Source organism: Phocoena phocoena, chromosome 11 (genome assembly GCF_963924675.1).
Source record: "Phocoena phocoena chromosome 11, mPhoPho1.1, whole genome shotgun sequence".
Taxonomy (NCBI): Eukaryota; Metazoa; Chordata; class Mammalia; order Artiodactyla; family Phocoenidae; genus Phocoena; species Phocoena phocoena.
Window position 1 is genome coordinate 6,524,139 of NC_089229.1, and position 25,431 is coordinate 6,549,569.

The 25,431-nt window shown below is 57.3% G+C and overlaps 1 protein-coding gene across 1 annotated transcript; it reads left to right on the top strand.

Moving 5' to 3' along the window:
• Positions 1–806: 806 nt before the first annotated feature.
• Positions 807–24,842, top strand: CYB5R3 (cytochrome b5 reductase 3). Its single transcript, XM_065886900.1, has 9 exons — positions 807–841; positions 9,395–9,526; positions 12,894–12,966; positions 13,325–13,431; positions 15,587–15,716; positions 16,214–16,297; positions 16,517–16,602; positions 20,545–20,644; positions 24,411–24,842. The coding sequence occupies exons 1-9, from the start codon at positions 821–823 to the stop codon at positions 24,581–24,583; spliced, it is 906 nt and encodes a 301-aa protein (XP_065742972.1). The 5' UTR covers positions 807–820; the 3' UTR covers positions 24,584–24,842.
• Positions 24,843–25,431: the final 589 nt, after the last annotated feature.

Genomic DNA, 25,431 nt, shown 5'->3' on the forward strand with positions numbered 1-25,431 from the left:
TTTATTGAGCACCTACTATATGCTACTCTATGTTCTGTGCTGGGTTCCAGGCAGGCAGGGGACTTCAAAGCAGAGTCCTGCTCTCAGGAGGCCCACAGTCCACTGTGATGGGGTGGGGCTGGGGGCAGACCATCCCTGAAGAAACACAAAGGGTGACTTTAGCTCAATGCTAAGTGCCAGGAAGACCACAAGAGGTTGCCTGGAGAGGGAGTCAGGGCAGGCCTTGCTGAGGACGGAACATCTCACCTGAGGCCCAAGCAAGAAGCCAGGGCTGACCCTGAGGCAGTTAGGGATGGTGTTCCAGAGAGGGAAAGGCCTGGAGGAGGGACCAAGCCGAGCAGTTTGAGGAACAAGAAGGCCTGTGAGGCCCAGCAACGTGCTCAGGGGCGCAGGCTGAGGTCAGGCCAAGCGGGGCTTCCTCCTGCAGGCCTTGGAGGCCGCGGTGGAGTTTCCGGATTTTATTTTAGATCCCATCAATAAGGGGCGCCATCTTCTCCCCTTTAGGATGGCAAACGAGGCCCAGAGACTGCCAGCGTCCCACCCGAGACCACTCAGCGGGTCAGAGCCCCGCCGCAGGCTACCGGGTCGACTGCGCCGGCGGCCGGCCTCGCGTTCTAACGGATCCTCTCCCTTCAACCCTCTTCCCGCGGACGGAAGCGGGCGGGCGGGGCGGAGCCGGGCCGCTAGCTCGGCCTCCCGCCCCCGCGCCCCGACTGGGCCGCGCTCGGGCCCGCCCCTCCTCCTCGGTGACGCGGCCGGGGAGGGCTGGCTCGGGGCGCGGCGGTCTCGGCGGCGGCAGAGAGTGCAGAGCGGCGCCACCATGGGGGCCCAGCTGAGCACGGTAGGCGGGGAGGGACGCCGGCTGCCGCGGGCCCGGGGCGTCGCTGCGGACCGGCGGGCGCCGGACCCCCGTCTCGGGCAGCGCCGACTGCGCCCGGCCGCTAGGGGCGGGGGGACCGGGCTCGGACGCGGGGCGCAGGACCCCACCCGGCCCCGCCCCACCCCGCCCGCCGCGCCCCGGTCGTCCCCGTGCGGCCGTGATTCACGCCCGGGCCTCTGCACCCGGGCCCAGCACTCCCGATCAAGGGGCGTCACCCGGAGGCGGGCGGCCACGCGTTGGGGCGCCCCGCCCGCCGCCGCCGCCGCCGCCCCCCTCAGCCCGGCCGGCCGAGGAGTGCGGATGTGTGCGCTAGTGCTGAGCGAGTGCGGGGGTGAACGTGGCCGGTGCCCCCGCGTGTGAGTTAGTATGAGTGCGACTGAACACGTGTGAAGTGTGAAGGAGGGAGTGCGTATGTGTGAGTGTGAGTTTGTGAGGGCGTGGGTGTGACGTGTGCGTGTGCAGGAGTGTGTATGGGGGTGAGTGACAGTGAAAGAGTGAGCAGGTGTGCGGGAGTGTGACCGTGAGTACCTGCGAGTGTGTGCGTGTGGAGTGGGTGTGTGGAGTGGGTGTGAGGTGTGTGTGTGTGGAGTGAGTGTATGTGGAGTGTGTGTGTGCACGTGGAGTGAGTGTGTGCGTGTGGAATGAGTGTGTGTGCGCACGCACGTGCGGTGTTGCTGGATTGCAGTTTTAACCGACGACAGCCCCTGAACCCTCTCCGTGGGCTGCAAGCTAGGCTCTGGTCTCTCTTAACCCAGCAAACTTGAGAGGCCCCAGCCGGTGGCCCCACTTTACAGATGAAGAAATGCCACTCAAGACTTGGCCACGGGCCGGGCTGGCGGAGTCTGAACTTGTGGAGCTGCAAAGTCCATCGTCATGCTGTCACTGGTTCGGCCCAGGGCCACCCTCCCTTGCCCTCGGGCCTTTCGAATTTCTCAGAAGCCACAGTGGTGGTGCATGGCTTGCGCTCCACGTTGAGGCTGTGGCCAGAGGGCAGTCCCCACCCACACATGTGGGTGCCTGGGCGCTGGCTGGGGGCACTTGGGCAGGGCTGCCGCTGGGAGGATTAGGCCCAGAGCCTCTTGCCTGGCGTCCTCCTCCATCTCCTCCCTCTGGCTCTGTGGGGCTCCCCCATGGGGACTCGGCAGAAGGCCTCTTGGCCTGGGTGTTGGCTTGTGAATGTGTGGCCCAGCCCAGGACTCTGAGTGGCGTTCAGCCCAGGGGGCAGCTTTGCCCAGGGCTAGCCTGGGGGCATCACCCCAGCTCAGCGTAACGTCCTGACCGTGTTCCCAGCAATCCCCTTCCTCCCTCACTGCTCAGCCTCCGGACCGGAACCCAGACCCCCGCCCCTGCTGTTTTCCCGCAGTGCTTCTCACCTTCTAGCCGTGTTGGTTGGGTTTCTCTCTGTGTCCCCAAGATCTGGCTGCTCAGTGTTTTTGCCGAGTAGCCAAGGACCCCTTGTAGCCCCTCTATGAGGGGCAGAGCCCCGTCTGAGCGTCAGGAGACCTTCACCAACTCCTAAGCCTCCTCTATCCAAAGGGTGGCAGGGTTGCCCTTTCCTCGTGGGCCCTGCCGGGGTCCCCACTTGAGCCCAAATACCTGGAGCAGACCCCAGGCAGGCCTCCTGGCACAGCGGCTCCACGCCATCTGCGGGAGGCCAGCACGGGCTCTGGGCACCAGGCGTCTTATCTGAGACGTGCAGGCCCTGAGAGAGGCCTCCTCCCACACACCAGAAGTGGGGACGCCGAGGGGTTGGCACTTGAACCTGCCACCTGGGGGTATGTTGGGGGCTTAGCCTGCCGTCCCCGACTCTGGCTCCCCTTCCCCCAGCACAGTTGTGAGTGCTCAGTGGACCCTGACAGGCCGCCACCACAGGTAGAGTCCAAGGCTTTTCCCCTGCCCCTGGCAGCTCTGTGCCTAGTCCGTGGTCCAGACACCCAGCCCCTGGGAAGCAGGGTTGGGTCCCCCCTGTGGAGGGCAGCTCCACTGTCCACCTGCCCCTCCTCCTGGGTTCCCTTTCCCAGAAGCGCAGAGCCAGGAGCCCCTCGCTGCAGAGCTTCCTCCACTCCCTCCCACTTGCTCCTGCTTCCCGAGAAGGGGGCCATGAAGGAGGTGGACACGCAGATCCCAGCTGGACAGCTGGCGGGCAGCGGGCAGGGAAGCCTCAGCACAGGGGGCTGGCACCTGGGGGGTCCTGGCAGGTCCCTTTGCCCACCCAGACCTGACCTGGGTAGAGTGGATGGCAGGGTCCCGGTGGGGAGTTCCAGGGGGTGAGCAGCTGGCTGGGTGCCGCACGGGGGTAGTAGGGCTACCCAGCCCCTCGGCTGTGGTGGGTGAGCTGGGGGCTCCCTGGAGGCATCGTGGGACTCTGGCACCCCGTTTCCCTCTCCCCTTCCTGTGTTACCAGAGGTGGGGAAAGGCAGGTGGTGGGTTCCCTGGTGGGCACTGTGTGGCCTATGGGGCACCAGGTCAAGGCCTGGCGAAGCAGCTGCCTCCTAGCTCCCCTGGGGAGCTGGGGTGACGTGGTGTGTGTGTGTGTGTGTGTGAGAGCAGCACAGCTGAGGAGGAGCTGGGGTGGGACCTTGGCTTTGGCCGCCTGCCTCCTGTTTACTCTGCCCACTGCTTGCAGGGGTGGGAGTGGTGCCTTGGATGGGGAACAGGGCATCCCAACCCCTTGTGAGTCTGGTAAAGCCTCCGATTTTCCAGAGACGAAGCTTCGCCTTTCCACGGCACCCTTTTCTCTGCCCGTGTCCATCTCCCACACTGGCTTGAGCTCCCCAGGGACGCGGTCCCCGACCTGTGTCCGCCGCATCCCACACGGGCCCTGGCAGCTGTGCCCACTGGGGTTTGTGACCTGAAGGACTGACTGACAGTGAGGGTCGGCTCACAGCTGCCTCCAGAGAGGAATTTGTACAAAGTCCACCCTTGCTCTCTCAGTGGCCCGACTGTCCGCAGATGCAGAGGGACTGTGCAGGGCTGGGGCTCAGTGCTCGGACCAAGCTGGGTGCCAGTTCTCACCCTGTCTCAGTGTCCTCACTGAAGTGGAGTGGCCATAGCGCCCGCGTCCCGGGCTCAAGGACTGTGCGAGATACGAGGGTGTCGCGTCTGGGCACGGGGACTGGAAGGAAGGCCGCTCACGTTATCCACCACTCACTGGCACAGCTCCTTCCAGCAGCGGCTGCAGTCCCACCACACCTCTGAGAGGCAGGTGTGGAAACAGCCAGGAGTTCAGGATCCAACCCCTCAGCCCTGTGCTCCGTGGAGGGCCGAGCCCCACCCTCCCCCTGGAGGCATCTGGTCCCTTGTCCTGGTTGCGGAAACTTTCAGACAAAGTAAGAAAAGTCGGAGAGAGACTGCAGTGCAGGGGCTTGTTCTTGTTCCTTCGTGAATTTATCCACAAATATTTACCGAGTGTCTCTGCTCTGAGTGCTAGAGATGAGACACCAGGTCCCCCGCCTTGCTGGGTCTGCCGTCATACATTGTCTGTGACCTCACATGGGAACCTGGCCCAGCCGTGTGAGCCCAGGACTGGCAGCCAGGGCACACGAAGCTGGCGCCTGGGATCCGCAAGTTCGGTGTAAGGGCCAAGGCCAGTGTTGAGGACTCGTCTTCAGAACTGTTGACAAATGAGTCATTTTCACGGCTCAGCATGTAACCATGGGCTGGCTGGCATTTGGGGCAGGTGAGAGATTTGGGGTGAACGACAGAAAATTGGGAACCGAAGCCCAGACTCCACCCTGGGCCTCCCTGAGCCACAGTTTCCTCGTTTGTCAAGTGAAGAATGCAGTTGGCCTGTCTCCCAGTGCTGAGGGTCAGTGAGGAAATGGAAGGGAAGGTGCTTTGCAGACTGTGAGACGAGCTGCAGGCCAGGGGGTCTTAGTTATTAAACTTGGCTGACCACTTAAACGACTGTGCTGGGGGGAAATAAAACTCCAGAGAGCACCAAACATAACTCCACTTGGGCTCTTAATGTCGTTTAAGTTTATTTCCAGGACTCCCAACAATGGTGATTTCCTGCAAATGTCGCTTCACTCAACTTTTCCCCTAAACAATGTTCTCCATGGATATGGCTTCCCTGATTGATGTGGGAGAGGCCTGGAGCAGAGGAATCGTCAGAGTCGCCCTCATCCCCGTGGAGTTTGCAGAAGTTGGGTGGGGGGCGGGCTCCGGATGTCTGCTCAGGGCTTGCTTAGCTAGAGGGTAAGAGTTGACGTTTGAGCTGGGCTCTGGAAGTGGAATAGGAGTTGTTGGATGAGGGAAGAGAAAGGGCATTCAGGGCAGAAGGGAGAGTGTACAAAGGCCTAAGGCAAGAAAGGCTTGTGACTGGATAGTGGGGACCTTGAGTGTTGGCAGTGGGGAGCCGTGGTGGGTGTTTGGGGGTGGCGGAGCAGCCTGTTAGTCTGGGCAGCTGGGGCTTCACTGCAAGAGCCGGGAGATTGGACTGTGCTGGAGCAAGGGGATTTGGGCCGTGGGCTCCAGGGCATCTGTCCTGGGAGGTGGCTTGGGAAGAACCACACTTTGGGCTAGACAGGCCTGGGTTGCGTGGCCATGGGTGAGTCACTTAATCTCTCTGAGAAATGGGTGTGAGTCCTCTGAGGACTGGCTTTCCTCATCTGTAACTTGATGATAATCACAGTACGTATAGCCTAGGATTGAAGTAAGGATTATGCCAGAGAATTCACGTCCCACTCTTGGAGCAGTGCCAGCTCAGGGACATTGGCCAGTTTGCTCTAACATGGCCTTTTGCAGCCTCGATTCCTCCCCAGCCCTAGGTGGGGCTGTCCTCATGAACTTGAGGAAGATGGAGCATGGAGAGGTGAAGATTCCCTCCTGAAGTCCTGAGCTGGGTCTCAAACCCAAGTCTCCTGACCCCAGAGTCCAGGGCTGCCAACGGGCCTTAAATGCGACCCAGGGTGGGTGAAATACCACTTGGTAGCTAGGACATGGTAGGTGCTGGTTAAGTGGGCAGGTGGCCAGAGACCCTTTGTGTGGCCCTGTGCAGGCCGGAGGGGTGCGCTGGGGCCAGCTCCCTCAGGCCTTCTGTTTAGACCCATTGGTTAACAGACGAGGGGCCCCGTGGGGCGAGGCCGTGGCTGCAGCCAGCCTGGAGGCTCTGTCTGCGGGAGAGGCACCGTGTTTTGAGCCCAACAAAAGGCCTGTAACCAAAGCTTCGGCTGGGCAACTTGAAGCAGCTGGGCCGGTTTGGGGCAGGGCAACTTGAAGCAGCTGGGCCGGTTTGGGGGCAGGGCCAGGCCCAGTGTGGGATCTTGGTGCCTCTGCCTTCATTTGGGTATTCCATCTCCTGGGTGATGGTGGACCCATGAGGGTGGTAGAAAAACCTGTGTGCACGCCCACATTCCACAGGTTATAGACCCTTCGGTGACCTCAGCCCCCCATCTCATCTCATATCCCAGCTCCCCTGGGCTGTTGGCCAGGCAGTGGCCCTCACCTTCCTTCTATAGCCAAGAATACCGAGGCTCAGAGAGGCCTCAGGTACTCAGCCAGAGTGTCCTCCCCAGTTGATAGAGTGGGGGGGTCCTGGCAGGGCTTCTGGGAAGGGAGGGAGCAGTGAGGCTGGGCCTTGAGAGGTGAGAATCTTCTCACCTGACCCTCAATAGGGCAGGGGCCCATTCCAGGTCTGTTCTCTGCAGAACATGCTACCTCAAGAGGCCTGCAAAGGAAGCAAAGAGGCTTCCATGCAAGCAAGGAACTTGACTCTGAGCTTCCTGGCAGCCAAGGCAAAAAGGGGAATTTGTAGTGTTATGATAAGAAGAATACACACGGTCATCTGCTGTGAGAACTAAAGTCAGGGAGGTACACTAGGGAGGGTGAGTGAACAAGCTGTGAAACAATTTTCTTGAGAACCAGTATTTTGGGAGAACTTTTGGTTGTTGACCCCACTATATGAACCACTAGTGTGGACTCCCTTCTTCACTTTTTATTTTGAAATAATTTCAGACTTACAGTAAAGTTGAAAGGATGTATAAAGAGCCCTTATATGCTCTTCATCAAGATATACCAGATATTAACATTTGCTATATTTACTTTATTGTGTGTGTATTTTAAACTATTTGAGAGTAAACCACAGATATGATGGTTCTCTGCCCCTAAACACTTCAGCATCTATCTCCTAAGAACAAGGACATTCAACTGTTTATGTTTTGTTTGTTTTTTTGTGTGTTATTTGTGTGGAAAGTACTCTAACCCTATTGCAGTACAGTACTGTATAGCTGACTGTGCTAGTTGGGTCCCTAGGCTAACTTTGTTGGGCTTATGAACAAATTGGACTTACAAACGTGCTCTCAGATCAGAACTCGTTCATATGTAGGGGACTTACTGTATTCGTCTCCTACAGCTGCATATAAATTACCACAAACTAGGTAGCATAAAACAGTGGAAATTCATTCTTGCATAGTCTGGAGGCCAGAAGTGTGAAATCAAGGTTTTGGCAGGGCGTGCTCTCTGGAGGCCTAGGGGAGGGGCCTTCCTCCTCTTCCCGCTTCTGGTGGCTTCCAGCAGTCCTTGGCCTCCTTGGCGTGTCACCACGTCACTCCAGTCTCTGTCTTCACACAACCTTCTCCTCTGAGTCTTCTCCTCTGTCTTAGAAGGACACTTGTCGTGGGATCTGGGGCCCACCGGGGGGATCCAAGAGGATCTCATCTCAAGATCCTTAGTTTAATTACACGTGCAAAAACCCTTTTCCATCCCCAGGATCTGGGTGGACATGAGTTTTAGGGGAGCACCCTCCGACCCACCAGAGCCTCCTTTAATCTGGACCCATTCCTCGGCCTTCGTTTCTCTTTTTTTTTTTTTTTTTGCGGTACGCGGGCCTCTCACTGTTGTGGCCTCTCCCGTTGCGGAGCACAGGCTCCGGACACGCAGGCTCAGCGGCCATGGCGCACGGGCTTAGTTGCTCCGCGGCATGTGGGATCTTCCCGGACCGGGGCACGATCCCGCGTCCCCTGCATTGGCAGGCGGACTCTCAACCACTGCGCCACCAAGGAAGCCCTGGCTTTGACATTTTTGAAGAGTGGTGCCAGTTCTCGCGGCGAAAGGCCCTCGGTGTTTCCTTGTGTCAGAGGCAGGCTGTGTGCTCCTGAAGGAAGGCACAGAGCGGTGCTGGGCCCTTCTTGCTTCGTGTCAAGAGGTGCACGGTGTCAGCTGGCCCCTTTCCTGTGCCGCTCCCTGGTTAGGGTGGGGTCTGCCAGGTTCTCCACTGTAGGGTTGGTCTGAGCGGTCTTGAGGCTGTTGCTGTTCTCTTCCTGAGTCTCACTTGTGGTCCAGATAGTGGAGGCTGCCCAGGACTCGACTTCCGGATGGCCAAGGGTAGCTTCTGCACACAGATACCCAGTGAGGTCAAGTGCCTGCTGGGCACTGGGTTAGCCGATCTCCATCTTCACAGCCAGAGAGTGTAGCTTATGACTCCCATTTCACAGACGGAGAAACAGGGCCGAGAGGCTAAGTGCTTTTCCCAGGGACAAAAATAGCTAGAAAGAGCAGCAGGCTGGTTGTCTTTCTTTGCAAGGGTGTCCTCTCCACATAAACCTAAGCAGTTTTATTTGGCCATGGGATGTGGGTTTTCTCTGTTTTTAAAAAATCCAAACTGCCTCTAGGGTCTTTGTGAGGCTGCGATATGGGGGGCAGGGGGCTGGCAAGGAAGAGGTTCTCAGAGCCACGCAAGAGGGTGAGTGATGATGAGGGTGAGGCCTGATGTTTAAGAGTGTGATTGGGGAGGCAGGCGGACTCAGGTTTGAGTTGCAGCTCCCCACCTGCCTGCTGTGTGACTGTGGGTGAGTTGCTTCACCTCTCTGAGCTGTTTCCTCATCTGTAAAGTGGCGGTGATGACAGTGCCTACCCCATAGGGTTGTCATGAGGTTAACCCCTGTGCAGGGCTCTGCATGATGCTAGGAGTAGACTCTCAGAGCTTCAGGGGACCTTGCAGTTCACCTGGTCCAGTTCAGTTCAGAGAGGGGAAGGGACTTGTGCAGAGTCACACAGCCAGCAAGGAGCAGAGCTTCCTAGTGTCTAGCTCAGTGCCTCGGCTGCCCCCGCATCTGAAGGCAGAACCCCAGGGCTCAGGGGTTTGTCTGTTTGTCTAAATAGAGCTAGCACTTGACATCACTTAATAGGGCCAGGGAAATTGACTAAAGGGAGGGAGGGAGCGAGGGAGGGAGCGAGCACAGATACACAGTGCTCAAGATTAAGCACAGGTACTTGGGAACTTTATGCTGAGCTTCCTGGCAGCCAAAGTGAAAAGGGCTACATGCTCAGTTATGTAGCTTTCTTTGTCCCCATTCCTCAGGGAAAATGGAGCTTTTCCAATGACTCAGTAACACAGTGATAGGTTTCATGAGTCTGATTTTTGTAACTTCTCCCAGCTGGCACCAAAATGGAGCTGGGGTTCCCTGAATGAACATGATGGGGAGAGGGCGTTCCTGGTAGGGGAGAGGCCCGGAGGTATGTTTGGAGGAAGGGCAGGGGGCAGGCTGACCTCGTGGGTCTGTCCTGTCGTTTCAGTTGGGCCACGTGGTCCTCTCCCCAGTCTGGTTCCTGTATAGCCTGTTCATGAAGCTGTTCCAGCGCTGCACCCCAGCCATCACCCTCGAGAACCCGGACATCAAGTACCCGCTGCGGCTGATTGACAAGGAGGTCAGTGTGGGGCCTGAGGGGGTCGTGGGGCATGGGCACCTCTCTGTCCTTGTCAGCATCACAGCATTTCACAGGCACCTACTATGTGCTCAGGGCATGGCCCCTTGTGAAGTAGGTCCCATTATCTGCCCATTTTACAGATGGGGAAAGCAAGGTGGTCCCTTTCTAAGGCTACCAGTAAGCGGCAGAGGGCTTTGAACTCAGGTCTTTGCCCACAGAGCTGGTTCTTTGAACCACACTCACTATTCCCCAGAAGGTCAGAGTGGGAGGGACCCTGTAAGGACTCTTGGGTCCAAGTAACCACTTAATGGCTGTGAAAACAGAGGACAAGAGAGGAGAAACTCAGGTCACACTGTGAGTTAGGGGCAGGACCAGGACTTAGGCCTAGGCCTCGCGGCTCCCATCCCAGTGCCCCTTCCTTAAAGATAAGGTCTCCTCCCCTCCTCCTTCCCTGCCCGCAGGGTCACCCACTCAGGGCCCCTAGCGTCTTTTGCATCTGTCAGATTCCCCGCGGGCTGGCGGGGCGGCTCCATCTGCTCCTCCCACAGACTTGCTCCTGCCCTCCCCACTTGATGCTTTTCCTTTTCAGACCTCTGATCCTGATTTAAAACCATCCTCTCCCTCCTTTGCCCAGCCGCCCACCCTGTAAGGCTGTTTCCCTCCTTACTCTCTCTCATCAGAGCCCCTCCCATGTGCTATTTCTGGCCACCACAGCTGCCTCAGGAGGGGTGTGACAGGGAAAACTGAGTCATGGGGCAGAGAAAGTCAGTCACTTGCCGGAAGCCTGAGTCCTGGGCTCTAGTCTGCACCCGGGCTCCCCATGAGAGCTGGGGCTCCTGTGACTGTACTTGTACCAGGATTTCATAGAAGTTGAAAACCAGAGAGAGACAAAAAGAAAAGAAAAAGAAAAAAAAATTACTGCTTCCCAGATGAGACCACACTTATCCTCTCAATATATCTTATACACAATTTTTTCTCACTAAAATGAAATAACAATGTTTTAAAAGCTTTTCCTTTTATAAAGTTCTTTTTCTTTGTTGTTGTTTTTTAATTCCCAAAGTAATGTATGATTTATATGTGCTCGCTATAAAAATTTTACTTTTATAAAATAAAAGCACATGTTTATATGTGCTCTGTTCATGAGGTGTGAACGTTCCCCTCCCCCATAACCCCTTTGCAGAGGGTCCCCTTCACGGGTCACCGTGAGCCCTTCTGGTAGTACATTCCTGTGTACATGATGTGTGGAGGTTCAGGTATGTGTATACTTAGTTTCTCTTTTTTAATAACCTGAGTTTTTACCCAGCTGTGCAATATGGACACCTTTACATGTCTAACCCAAAGCTGATTCATTATTTTTTATTTATTTATTTATTTATTTATTTATTTTTTTTTTTGCGGTACGCGGGCCTCTCACTGTTGTGGCCTCTCCCGTTGCGGAGCACAGGCTCCAGACGCGCAGGCTCAGCGGCCATGGCTCACGGGCCCAGCCGCTCCGCGGCATGTGGGATCCTCCCGGACCGGGCACGAACCTGCATCCCCTGCATCGGCAGGTGGACTCTCAACCGCTGCGCCACCAGGGAAGCCCTGATTCATTATTTTTGACGACTGTCTGGTATTTTGTCGCAGGATGTCACACGGTGGACTCTCCAGGCCCCTTTGATTGATCAGGAGGCACGCGTGCTAGCAGTTCCCCTCCCCCATTGTAGCCTAGTGGTGGGCCAGCAGGTGGGCCTGCTCTTGATACTTTTGCCTTGGTCCAGGGAGGGGTCCCGGCTGTCAGCCCTTCCCCTCTCTGAACGGGACTGGACCAGGTGATCAGCAAGGTTGCCCACAGCTCTGCGAGTCTACTGCTCGGGTCATCACGGCCAGCACGTGCCGAGCCCTCACACACGTTAGCCTCATGACTTTTGCTGTGCTGGGCTAGTAATCATCAGTGTCTTTCTCTCATTTCTGTTCTTCCTCCAAAAATATCTGGCACATGGGTTTCTGACCTTGAGCCCCAGGACCAGTTGATAATCCTGGGATCCACTTGCGGGAGGCCCTGGGCTCCCTTTGCAGCTTCAGGCCCGGACTGTGGGGCGGAGAGGCCCACTGGCCGCCAACAAGCACTGTGTCCTAAGTGGTGGCTGGGCGCCGTCTCTCCTGAGATCCAGGCCACCTGCCTTGGCTCACACGCTTCAGTGATGCTTAGAGTGATGCTCTGTCCCTTGGGAGAGGTCTGGCGTCTCCCCTCCGGGTGGTAACACTCTCCATCACTGGACCTTGCCTCGTGTGGGTGTGAACATGTGCTGGACAGCTAGCTGCCTGCCTTCCGGACGGCCCCTCGACACCCACCATCCTGCTGCACCTGGTGCAGGGGAGACCTCACAGGGGCCTTCCGGAGCCCAGGTCGGAGTCCGGGCACTGGGTTCGGTTCCCAGCTCTGACACCTGCTCGCCTCCCTGGCCCCAGTCAAGACTGGGCTCCTTCCTCAGCCTAGCCTCACTCTTAAGCAGCCTCTGCCCCACCCTAGCGGGGGAATGGCCTTCACCCATTGACCACACCCTGGGTGCACACCCTGTCTTGGCTATGGCCAGCCCCAGTGACCTCCTGGGCAGCAAGGCTGCCATGCCTCCTGCCCTCTGCAGCCCAGCCACGGTCATGCTGTCCCGCTTCTCGGGGCGGGGGGCGGCTTTTAGTGTAGTGGCTTCTAGAGCCCATCTCTTGAGTCCCAGGCCTGGGCACATGGGGCCTTGTCTCAGCTCTGCCCCACTGCTGGCCCAGTCCCTGAGCTGTTTCTGCCACCCCGGGACACTTCTCAAGCTGTGGCGGAGGTGGATCCTTTCCTCCTGTCCCTGGAATTTTCTGGGCTGTCTGGCAGCCTCCCTTTGGGATCTTTTTTTTTTTTAAAGCACAGGCTCTAGGCGTGCAGGCTTCAGTAGTTGTGGCACGAGGGCTCAGTAGTTGTGGCTCATGGGCTCTAGAGCGCAGGCTCAGTAGTTGTGGCGCACAGGCTTAGTTGCTCCGTGGCATGTGGGATCTTCCCGGACCAGGCCTCGAACCTGTGTCCCCTGCGTTGGCAGGTGGATTCTTAACCACTGTGCCACCAGGGAAGTCCCTCCCTTTGGGATCTTGAGCTCACTCCCTGCTCCGACCACCTTGCCCTGTGGCCCTGGGTGGGTCAGTGCCCTCCTCTGGGCCAGTGAGAGCAGAGGCACACCCAGTGTGTACCTGACCTCTGTGCCCTTGCACACGCGTGTGCAGGTTGTCTGTCCATATGTCAGTGTCACTTCTCTCAATGACACTCCGGTGCTGGGGAGGGGTGGGCACTCTGAGTCGGGGGCCCCTCTGCCCTGGGTGCCATCCAGCAGCTCACGCTTCATTGCAGGTCATCAGCCATGATACCCGCCGGTTCCGCTTCGCTCTGCCGTCACCCCAGCACATCCTGGGCCTCCCTGTCGGTGAGTGCGGCCCCAACCCAGCACACGTGGAGCTGGTGCTGGGACAGAGAGGTGGGGACTTTGCATTTCAGTTAGTGCAGGGAAGGCTTCAGGGAGGAGGTGACAGCCACCCTGGGCCTTCAGGGGTGAGTGTCAGGATAAGAGGCCAGTTGCTTCAGTGTCCCCGGCGGTGGCACGAGCACGAGCAAAGGCAAAGAGATGGGACGTGATGGGAGTCCCCGGGGGTGGCGAAGGGAGCAGCGGGAGCCGAGGTCAGGCTAGGCTTTGAATGCTGGACGGGGTACAGCGAAGTGGGCTGACAAGACCCAGGGGGCCCTGCAGGGGTAGTCAGCCCACACTCACCCCTGCTGTCCTGCAGGCCAGCACATCTACCTCTCGGCTCGAATCGATGGGAACCTAGTCATTCGGCCCTACACGCCCGTCTCCAGCGATGACGACAAGGGCTTTGTGGACCTGGTCATCAAGGTGAGGTCTTGGGGCCACAGCTGCTTGGCGCCGGGGTGAGCACCTCGCGGCCAAGGCCCCACAGTCTGATCTCTGAAGGCCCTGTGCTCGCTGTGCCTGGTTTCCGAGTGAATAGCAGATCATAGTTCTTAGCACAAGCCAAGCTTTGGGGTCTCGGCAGAGGACAGGGGTCGGGATCAGGCTGAGCATCTGCAGAAGAGGAACCAGGCAGGCCCACCAGCCCGTGGAGGGCTCACCTTCCTGCTCGCGGACTGGCGAAGCCCAGTGAGCTGGGCACCTGCTCTTCCCCTGGGAAGCATCCCACGGGCCCGCTGGGGGTGCAGTGTGAGGAGCTCATGGGACCGTGTCCGGGAGCCGGGGCGAGGGCCTTTCTGGGATCCATCGCCGTTCGGGGGCTGGGTGTGCGCTGTGGGAAGATGTAGCCATTAGAAGCAACAAGACCAGAGAGACGTAGAACAACCAGCAAGGATCTTAAAAAACAAGGTGCTGAACAGAAGGAGAAATGACAACTAGAGCCCGGTACATTTTTATGGAAATGAGAAACACAAACTTTCCAGCAGTGATCCGTGTTCTCTGATCACACACCCACCCAAAAGTGTGAACCAGCCCAGACCGGTGGGCTGGATGTTAGAGACCCTCCCTAGTCAAGGCCCAAACCTCCAGGGCCCCCTCACTGGACCCTTGGGTGGGGGAACAGGAGCAGAGACCCCCGCTGGGCCTCAGCTTCAGCCCTGGGTCTTACAGGGTCCTGGGCTGGGCGCTGTGTCTGTGAGGGCAGGAAGGGAGCTGGGCCTGTCAGTCCTGGCTCTGGCCTGGATCTCCTCTTCGCTTGGTGTCATTTAGACCCTGTGCTGGGTGCCCAGGCCCACTGGCCTCGGTATCTTGTCTTTGGCTGGAGAATGCACACTGAACAGGTGGTCACACAGAGGTCAGTGTTTGTTCAGGGGACAAGCACAAGAGACTGAGCACCTAGAATGGGCACCAGAGCTGGGGCGGGGGTGGGGTGATGAGAGCTGCCCCGCTGAGCAGGCAACAGTGAGGCAAGGTCTGGCGGCTGAGGAGGCGGCAGCCAGGTGGAGACGGAGGAAAAGGACCTTCCAGGTTCAAAGACCCTGAGGTCAGGAGGAGGCTTGAGGACTTGAGGGACCGAAAAGGGAGAGGTCAGCAGGGCCAGGCAGATCCTTGGAGGCCCTGGTAGTCTGGGGCTTTGTCCGGAAGGAAAGGGAAGGTGGTGAGAGTTCAAGCATCTGTTCTTGCTGAAGTCTCTCGAGCCAGATGTGGAGGAGGTGTTGGGGGGATTCAAGTAGAGATGGAATACTCACCAGGACCAGGCCCTTCCTGGCTTGGAGACCTCACTGGCCCCCTTGGCCCTGGCTAAAGGTCAGGCCCCCAGCCTGGCACGCAGTGGGCTCTGCCCACTCTCCCTGCCCCGCACCCCAGACACACAGACACATCCCCTGTGCTGTAGCCGCAAGCTCTTCTCCCCACCCCACCTCCGAGGCCCCAAGCCCTATTAGACGTCCTGGCCTTTGCCCACGCTGTCCCTCCCCCACTGCCTCTCCCCCTTCTCTGCTCATCGCTCCTGCTTGCCCTTCAAAGCCCAGCAGAAATGCCCCGTGGTGCAGCCATCCCAGCCCTGGAGCTCCTCCCCTGTCTGCCCATCTCTCTGTACGAGCGTTGTAGCACATCCCTTTTTCCAAAGCTGAAATCCCAAAAGGCACAAGGAAGGAAATGGTTCCAAGAGTGATGTTTTTATGGCAGCACGAAGTGGAAAGAATTGAACATCCACCCGGAGGGCCTGGTGAGCCGGCTTCCCAGAGCCCTTACTGAGCTGACAGCCATGGGGATCTCCTGCCGGGGGAGGGGGCGGGGGTGGTCACAGATGCTTCCTGGCAGGACATCATGCAGCAGGCCCTCGGGTCGCTGCCTTGGACACCAGGCTGATGCTTTGCCCTCCAAGGGGATGTTATGGGGAGGGCAGACCACTGCGGGGGACTGGACACAGACGGGTAAGTTTTGATGGGTGGAAGGGGCATCGTGTGAGAAGGCCACACACGGCCGCAGAAGACCCCAGAAGAGCGTCTTCCCACTGTGGCCCAGAGCTCACCCCGGCAGCCCTGGGAACAGGGAGCTGAGGACTGTGGGTGTCTTGCAGGTTTACTTCAAAGACACCCACCCCAAGTTTCCTGCTGGAGGGAAGATGTCCCAGTACCTGGAAAGCATGAAGATTGGAGACACCATTGAGTTCCGAGGCCCAAATGGGCTGCTGGTCTACCAGGGCAAAGGTGATCCGGGTTGGACTCCCCGAGGACCCAGTGGGGGCGGTGGATGCTGGGTGCAGGTCCCGACTCTGCTGCTGTCTGGATGGGTGACTCTCGCAGGACAAGCCATCTCCTCTCTGGGGCCTCCGTTTCCCTGGCTGTTAGGAATCAAGGTGGCCGGCACAGGGGTTGCAGACCAGCTGCCTCTGGGGGCCAGATGCGGCCCACAGACCAGCTTTGCTTGGCTGAGAACAAACAAGGGGTAGGGCTGAGCTGGGACGCCCCTGATTCTCCAGCCTCCCTGCTCCCCAGCCATGAGCAGTGAGGCACTCGTCCTCGAGCTCCTCTTGGCCTTTGAGCTGGTCCCGGTGCCACCTTCCCATCCCCCTCACCCTGACTGGCTGGGGGCTGTGGTGGCCGCCGCGCCCGAACCCCTGAGGTGGGGGCAGCTTCTCCAGCCCTTCCGACCCCGAGGCACAGCATGTCTGAGAACTGGGCCTCACCCCTTCTCCTCTCCCCAGGAACGTTTGCCATCCGTCCGGACAAGAAATCCAGCCCTGTCATCACAACGGTGAAGTCTGTGGGCATGATTGCAGGAGGAACGGGTATGTGGACCAGGAGCCCCTCACTGAGTCCCTAGCGGGCGGACGTCGTGGTTCAGGGCCAGGGTGTGGGATGTGGCACAGATTACAAGTGACTGGGAGCTTCCCAAGGTCAGGGACCCAGACCCAGTGGTCCTGGCAGCTCTGGGCATCTGCCTGGCACTGGGCCTGCGCGTATGCAGCAGGCGCTCACGCGGTGTGTGGGGGGTGGCTGTGTTGCAGGAATCACCCCAATGCTGCAGGTGATCCGTGCCATCATGAAGGACCCGGATGATCAGACCGTGTGCCATCTGCTCTTTGCCAACCAGGTCAGTGGGTGGGCCTGAGGTCTGCAAACCCGACTCCTGCTGAGAGGGGGCGAGGCCCAGCAGGCACTGCTCAGGGGTCTGCACAGCTTTGCGGAGATGCTCAGGGAGGCTGAAATGTGAGGGGTGCTCTGAATGTTCTGTGCACAGCAGCCCTCACAGGGGCTGGTGGGGTCAGGCTTTTCAGTGCGGAGCTCAGAGCGTCTCACCCGAGTGGGGCTGCTTTGGTGGAGGGGTGAGGCACCTGGAGCACCCACAGCTCCTCTGGCTGCTTCCTTGGAACCTCAGGGTTCCCTTCACCACACACAGAGTTTGGAACCCACCAGTGAAGTGGGAGGAGCCCGAAGGGCCGTTTTCACAGATGACGTGCCAAGGTCCCACCCGCGCGAGGTCCCTGAGCTGGGGGAGTTGGGACAGGGTTTGGACCTGGGCTCCCCGGATCCTGAATGCATGTCCTCCTCCCCACACCCGCTGCCTGCCCACCCCAGCCTGCAGTGTGGCCTTGGACAAGTCACTCTCCCTTTCTGGGCTTTGCTCCCTCACTGTGGAATGAGATGATGAAGCAAGGTCGTCACAAGGGTCTTTCTAGGTTCAGTGTTTCGTGACGGAATACGTGGATCTTACAGTGACGCCCCTTTTGGGGGGGAAGCTAAGACGGGGCACCCCCTGCCTGTGTGGGGGCCGTGCCCAGGCCCCCTGCGCCTCTCAGATGTGGTTCAGGTCAGTTTGCCCCTGGGTCCATCTGGCCCAGGCTCCACTCCGTGTCATCTGTGAGGACATCGAGCCTGGAGGCGGGGGGGCCGGGCTGAGGTCCCCGGGCTGAGGTCCCACACAGCTGCAGAAAACTGCTCTGAGGCCAACTGAGGTGGCCTTGACTAGGGGTGGGTGGAAGCAGCCACAAATTCCAAGCTGACTGGTGGGGTTGAGAGGGTGGGCAGCGTTCAGCTTGGTAGTGCTGGGGCAGTCTCTGTGGAGGCCGTCAGCGCTCTGTCGCCTAGACGGGCATCTTTGTGCCCATTAGCAGGGGCGGTGGATTCTGTATCTCTCTCTGCACTTTAGTCAGTGCAGTGTCACAAGTCCTGTAGCCTCTGGAAGCCGTGAGGGAGGAGAGTGAAGGAGGCAACTAAGTATCATATGAAAATCGTTCTGACCTCAAGGTCCCTCTGAAGGGTCTCGGGGACCCCAGGGGTCTGCAGGCCACACTGTGGGAACTGCTGCTTTGCTCCAGTTGAGTCATTGCCCCTCCTTCCCCTGTCCTCAGTGACCTCTGTGCTTGGCTTGGACGGGGGCCACAGCCCCTCCATTTGCCCATCCGTAATGTAGGGTAACGGGGGACCCACCTCTTGGGACGGTTGTGAGGGTTGAGATGGCCTTGGATAGGAGCGTTTAACGTTGCAGACGTGTGCATTCTTCCTGGAGTGACCTAGTGATGGGAGTGGAGGCTGGTGGGGAGGCAGGTTGAGGACGACATCCTGAGTCCAGGGGAGGCCGGGGCTCTGCCCCCAGCCTCAGGGAAGCACGACTTTTCAGAAGGGCATTAGGGAGTGTTAATAAACAGCGGGGCGCCCTGCTTCTTGGACAGGGAGACAGAGATTCCGAAGGTGTCAGTTCTTCATAAAGTAATACTCGAAGTCCCAGTGGGGATATTTTCTCCCCTTTAATATGACAAAATGATGCAGTATGGCCTGGAAGATAAAGTACACATGCACAGCCAAGAAAGTTTTGAAAAAGAAGAGTGACAAGGAAGAACTTAGCGCACTGGATGTTAAAACATACTGAAAAGTGTCAGTGATAAAAATAGCCTGGTTCTGGAGCCACACGTGAGACCTGGGCTTACTGGACTTAACTGCACTTCTGGATAGCACGACAGGAAATCTAGACTGTGCTGGGACATGCCGGAACGTGTGGCTAGTTACACTTAAATTAGTTAAGATTGAACGAAGTTAAAAACTCGCTTTCCCAGTCTCACTAGCCACATTTCATTGGTTTCATAGCCACATGTGGCCAGTGGTTACCCTGTGGGATAACACAGATCTATTGTAGAACGTTCCCATCATTGTAGAAAACTGCGTTGAACAGCCCTGGCCTAGAAACAGACCCAAGTGTAGGAGAGACTTTGTATCTGATGCAGGTGACATACCAAACATAAAAAGAGAAAGGAAAAGGAGTGTTGAGTTAGTTGCTATGCACTTGGAAAAAACGAAGTAGATCCCTTACCTTGTACAAAAATGAAGTTTAGGTTAAAGATACACATGTAAAAAATTGAAGCTTTAAGAGTAGAAGGTGAGGGCTTCCCTGGTGGCACAGTGGTTGAGAATCTGCCTGCCAATGCAGGGGACACGGGTTTGAGCCCCGGTCCGGGAAGATCCCACATGCCGCGGAGCAACTAGGCCCGTGAGCCACAACTACTGAGCCTGCGCGTCTGGAGCCTGTGCTCCGCAACAAGAGAGGCCGCGATGAAGAGTGGCCCCCGCTTGCCACAACTGGAGAAAGCCCTCGCACAGAAACGAAGACCCAACACAGCCATAAATAAATTAATTAAAAAATAAATAAATAAAGTATGAGTTCAACATATGCCCTTTTCTTAAAAAAAAAAAAAGTAGAAGGTGAGCATTTCTACAGGAAGTACTGATGTATGAGTGAACAAGGATGGTCAGTCTAAGCAAGACACCAGGGAGAGCCCGTCAGAGAGAAGATTGGTGGAACCATCTGCTTAAAAATGAAAAGCTCCCCTGGGGAAAAACACAAACTATAAATAAGGTAGAAAGATAAGTAACTGGGGATGAGACATATAATGCATCACCAATGAAAATTAATATCCTTCATATAAAAAGTTTTTACAAACTAATAAGATATTACTAGACCGGTGACAAACTTACTTATTAATAATAAAAAATAAAACATAAGCTTTACTTTCCATTAATCTGATTGCCAAAGCTTAAAGGATCATTACCCAGTGCTGGTAGAGGTGTAGGGAGATGGATACTCCTGGGCACGCTGCTGGTGTGCGCCTCGGTGTAACCTACCTGGGGGTTGTAAAGCAGCTGCTGTGTTGAACGCCCTAACCATGTGGAATTTTCTACACTGAACTCCACTCCCTCGAGTTTATCCTCAGGAACAGGGCAGTGAGGGTGGTCAGAGAGGCATTGTTCATAAAGAAGATGCTCAGAGACGCAAGAGGGAGGAGATACGGGGATATATGTGTATGTATAACTGATTCACTTTGTTATAAAGCAGAAACTAATACACCATTGTAAAGCAATTATACTCCAATAAAGATGTTAAAAAAAAAAAAAAAAGAGGAAAAGAGGTTGCTCAGAACAATCTCCACGCCTCTCCCGTAGTCTCCCTCACCCAGCCCGGGGCTCAGTAGAGGTATGTGAGCCAGTGACCTTTTCTGATCGACAGAGCTCTTTGGCCCCCAGTTTCACAACAGTCTTATGAGATCAGTCTCGCCACCCACCGGCCTGAGGAGCCCTGTCCGTCTGTGAGTGACCTGCAGACATGCAGGGCAAAGTCTGTGGTTAGGAATGGAAAGAGGGGCTGTTTCAAAAAAAAAAAAAAAGAGGGGCTGTTTCAGGAGCAGATTGCTGATGTTCCCTGGGGGTCTGAGAAGGCTTCCTGGAGGAGGTGACAAGCCGAACTCTACAGGGCCATGTGGGGCTGGCTAAATGAAATCAGTGGGGATGGAAAGTGGGGAGCTGCAGGCCAAGCAGAGGGATTGGCGTGGGCAAGGCTGCGGAGGGACAGGTGTGATCTGGGGAAGTAGTATCTGTATTTCCTAGACTGTGGACGTACAAGCTGAGATGCCAGACATAGAAAGACTTGGACTTTCCTTGGAAGCTTTGCCAAGTGTGCGGCCCATGGGTGGGCGGGATGACGAGGGTCTCCAAAGGCAGTCCCTGTCGCTGTCCCTCCTGACCGCTGGGTCCTGTCCCCCTGCAGACTGAGAAGGACATCCTGCTGCGGCCCGAGCTGGAGGAACTGAGGAACGAACATTCTGCGCGCTTCAAGCTCTGGTACACAGTGGACAAAGCCCCTGAAGGTGAGAGCGCCCAGGAGGGTGGGCTGGGTGGAGGTGCCGGCCCACGCTCACCTGGTGGAGCCCTCTGCCGTTGTAGAGGCTTCTGCTTGCATGGTCTCCTTTGGTGCTCACTGTGGCCCTGTGAGAGGAAGGTGATGAGGAAAGAGGGATTAGAGAGGGAACGCAAGTGCCCCACAGAACACAGTGGGAAAACCCCAGAGCTAGGGCTTGAATTCACACCCGCCTCCTCCAGAGTCCCAGACCTTCCCCTGCCTGCCCTGCTCTCAGCTGGACAGACAAGGCTGGTGTTCTCCCCCTGGGCCGGGGCTCACTGTGGGGCAGGTCTCCAGGGCCAGTGCTGGGGTGAGGGTGAGTGTTTCCACGTTGCAGTGTATACCCTGTAAGGCACTTTACACCCATTTTCTCTCCCATCATCAGCCCTGGAGTGTGGGCTGGGCTGATGTACAGTTACCTTCATTCTACTTATCCAGGTGTTTAAGCTGTTTGCCAAGGTCACATAGGAGGTGGTGAATGAGGGCTGCCCCTAAAACCTGAAACAAGGTTGCCCTCTGGGAGCTAAACTGTACTCCATTCTCCTCCTTAGGTAGATGTGGTTACAAAAAATATCTTAACTTCTTCTCTGTTGTAAGAAAAGCAGCAGCTGAGGCTTCTTGGTAGATAACACCAGTGATGTTTGGCTTCAGAGTTAGGAGACTATAGGGAGTGGTGGGGACTGTGACGAATTGGAGAGCATCTGCCTGTGCAGAGGGGCAGCCCCTTCCCAGCTGCGGGCAGCCCTGCTGTGCAGGAGTACCGCCCTGGAGGCCAGCCTTCCCATTTTTCAGGGGAAGCTGGGGGCCTGCACTTTCATGGGAAATTTTTAAATATTAGAAACTGGACATTTTCAAAGCACCCACATGGGCACCAGCTTGCTGCCACACTGCCCTTGCTTTGCCTCCTCCTCCTCACACAGCCACCCGGTCCCCTGTTCCCCACCGCAGTGTGGGGAACAGGCCACCCTCTGCTTCCCCCAGAAATGAGCAGGCGGGCTCTGGAGGTACCCATCTCAACAGGGTCCATCCCTGAGAGAGGAGCCACCCTCCTGGGTTGACCAAATCGGATCCTGGGCCCCTGGTGGATCCAAGGACCTGACAGTCTTATTCTGGGGCCTCTGACTGGACCAGCCGTCCTGGGCCCACCCGTGTCTCAGTGGGTCTCCTCCTGGTCGGACCCCTCACTCTGTGTGTTCCCGAAACCAGCCTGGCCCGAGCTGATGTTCTAGTTGGGGAAGACGAACAGGAAACAGGTTTATTAGTAAATTATAAAGTACAGTAGCAGGTGATTAGTGAGACCCAGAAAAGACAAAGTAGAGTCATAGAGACTGGAGGTCGCACAGGAGGCACTGGTTCTGGGAGTCCGAGCTTCCAGTAAAGAAAGGAATTTTTTTTTTTTTTTTTTTTTTGCGATACGCGGGCCTCTCACTGCTGTGGCCTCTCCCATCCAGCTCAGCAGCCGTGGCTCACGGGTCCAGCCGCTTCACGGCATGTGGGATCCTCCCGGACCGGGGCACGAACCCGTGTCCCCTGCATCACCCGGGAAGCCCAAGAAAGGAATTTATCTTGTACCCACGTCTCATTCAAAAGGGGGAAATGAAAGCTGGCTTAGCTCCCTTCTGGTTGCAGGTTCTAGAGTGTGGTCAGGTAGGCTCATTGGCCACGATGGGAGTGTCCTTGCAGGGGTCTCTACCCCTGTTGCCTGCACATGGCCTGGCCGCAGGAGGAGTGGACACTGCCCTCTGGTGGTGACGCCTGGCAACGCCTATACCGAAGTGCCTCCTGGGGACAGTTTTAAGAGTAACCAGTTACTGACCAAGGAGAAGTACAGTTGGGTAGTCTCCCGGTATTTTACACTTACGTTTATTATTACCCTGACCACAGTTCGAGAGTAGTTCGGGTATTGCCGTAACATTAAGGTGTAAGCTGAAGAGGGTAGACGCTGAGGAGGAAAATGGTACCAGGCCAGCAGGCAGTTGTGGAGCTAAGCAAAAGAACAGGGGAGAGGGGCCAGCTGACTCTGTTTCCCCTACAAAGTCACCTTCAGTATACAAGTAAAGAAAAATACACTGTCTAAAAACGTCCTTGTGAAATTGAGATGTGTCTTACATACCTGTACATTCATTACACTAGCAAATATGGTTTAGTCCCATGCAGGTTTTTTCAAAGTAATTTTAGATCTGTTAATAAAATGTTATCTACCTACCTATGTCCCGCCTTGTTCCAGAGGGATTTTAGGCACCTTACAAAGACTCATAGAGTGAGTCGGAGTGGTATAAATGGAAAGTGGGAGTGAAAGAAAAACAAGGGCAGGGCCATAGAATGGAATTGGGAATGAGGTTTGTACAGAAGCATGGGCTGTGATGCACACTTGCTGTGGGTGGCCATGTATATCACTCTGAGCTTCCCAGCAGCCAAAGTGAAAAGGGAGATGGGGTCAGTTACTCAGCTCAGTGTCCATGAGGTAAAGAATACCCCATTGCTCAGCACAGCAGACTCTTCCTCATCCCAAGACCAGCTGGGACTGGCTTGGCCCCTCGCAAGGGACCCCCCCCCATGGAGTGTACATGATGTGATGCAGAGAGCATTGTCTGCCGTGATGGGGGAGTTACGGCCCTGAACGCAGACGTGGAAGCCAAGGCGTAGATCGGAGCCAGAGTGGAGCCGGGCTGGGTGTCGCCTCCTCCCCCTCTCCTCGGGCCCCAGTCATCAGAGCCCCATTCTCCTGGCAGAGCCCTGCCAGCCTGCCGTCCCCGTGGGCCCACCGTGCTCCTGGAACTGGCTGGTTCCCCTCCCTGAGCAGCCCCTACTGGCAGGTCAGTCCTGAGGGCCCGGGTGGGACTAGAGCCCTGCCAGCCTCGGGGCACCAGGTTCTCGCCGCGGGCACCAGCAGTGACTTGTAGGAATAAAAGGTGGCTCTGGATCTCAGGTGAAACCTGGAGACACACTGCGCATGTACACGTGCGTGTGTGAGACAGGGAGGCCGCAGGACCTAGAGGAGCTGTGGCTGCCACGAGGGTCCTGCATCTGGAGCTTCAGCCTGGGTCCTGGCCTTGCTGTTTTCAGGCTCACCGATTGCTTATTTGGGACACGTTCCTTTACTCATTGCTTATTGCGTAACTACTGTGTGTGGGGCTGTCTGGGCACTGGGACTACAGCTGTGGACCAGACACAGCTCCTCGTGGACCGACATGCAGTGGAGGGAAGAGTCAGACAGTGGGCACAGGGCCAGTAGGTAGCATGGAGGGTGGTGGGGTAGGAGATGTCACCCTGACCAGCCTGGCACTGGCTGGGGGACCTCTGGGACCTGGGGCTAACGTCCCAGCCCTGTCCATGCCTTTTTGTGTGACCTGGGACAACTCAACTCTGGGTCCTCTTGGCCTCAGTTCCCACATCTGTAAAATGGGATCAGTAACCCCTGCCCTGTCCGCCCACAGGGCGGTTCTGAGGGCCACATGAGAGGCCAGTGGCAGTGAAACGCGTTGCACGCTGTGAAGCGTGGTGGGGGAAGTTGATGGGCTCGCCTTTGAGGCACAGGTGAGCCCGGCTTGGGGGCAGGGGATCGGGCTGAGGGCTTACTTGGCTCAGCCTCTTCAGCCTTCAGTGTTTGTGGAAAGAAGGGAGGAATTCATGGCACAGGAACTTCGTCACGGAGGAGAGGGTGCTGGGCGGGTGGGCAGTGGGCAGTTGGTCACACGGCCGTACTCGGGCTCACCTGGTCTCCCACCCCGCAGCCTGGGACTACAGCCAGGGCTTCGTGAACGAGGAGATGATCCGGGACCACCTTCCGCCCCCAGAGGAGGAGCCGCTGGTGCTGATGTGCGGACCCCCGCCCATGATCCAGTACGCCTGCCTGCCCAACCTGGACCGCGTGGGCCACCCCAAGGAGCGCTGCTTCGCCTTCTGATGTGCGGGCCCTGGCCACTGGCTTCGCCCCACACTCACCGCGCCCTGTCGCCCTGTCCGTACCCACCCCTCCTGCTGTCGTTTGTTAACACCACTCTCCCCCATGTCTCCTGCTGCAGCCGGGTTCAGCCTGGCCTGCCCGTGCCTGGGAGGTCACCCCGCTGGGCTGGCCCCCGAGGGGCCCCTTTGGGAGCAGGGCTCTGTTACAGGTGGCCGCTGTCGGCCACCTTTAGGGCAGATTTCTGTCTGGGCCTCACTGGAGATGTCTACCCCCCCCCCCCCCAACAAAACACACACACTACTGGGCCGAGGCTGCCAGCACCATGCTGCCCACCCTCCCCAGAGCATACCACACTCTGGAAATAAACATAAATATACGGGCAGCCCATAGCTGCAGGTGCCAGGCCCCTACCCACTGCCTGCTTCAGGGCCACAGCCAGGCCTCGGCACCTGACACTACGTGATCGGTAACACCAACACGTCCTCTTGACGGGGCTGCTGGGGTGAGAGGCTGCCCCGACCCCAGGGCACAGCAGGCCCGGCCAGCAGGGAGTTGGGCTCCCCCTGGGGCTGGACTAGGAGGGGGCTGACCAAGGGCCCTTCCATCCGGCACACGGGCCCTCCGGGAGCCTTCGCATTTCCCTGAAACACCAGAACGTTCGGGCAGCTTTGGGAGTTCCAAGCAGTTGACCTCTGATCGACCAGCTTGGGGTCCCGGGCCGCCAGTCCTGATGGGAGAGCTGAGATGATGTGTTTATCCCTCTGTCCCAGACCCCCGTCCTGCTGCCCTCACCCCAGGTGGGGGAGATGTTGAGCAGAGCCTCTTGTCTGAGGGACATTCTCAGTGGC

Coding starts and splice junctions, on each gene's coding strand:
- CYB5R3 (XM_065886900.1), top strand. CDS start 821: ATGGGGGCCCAGCTGAGCACG. Junction 12,967..13,324: donor CATCCTGGGCCTCCCTGTCG/GTGAGTGCGGCC, acceptor GCTGTCCTGCAG/GCCAGCACATCTACCTCTCG. Junction 13,432..15,586: donor TTGTGGACCTGGTCATCAAG/GTGAGGTCTTGG, acceptor GGTGTCTTGCAG/GTTTACTTCAAAGACACCCA.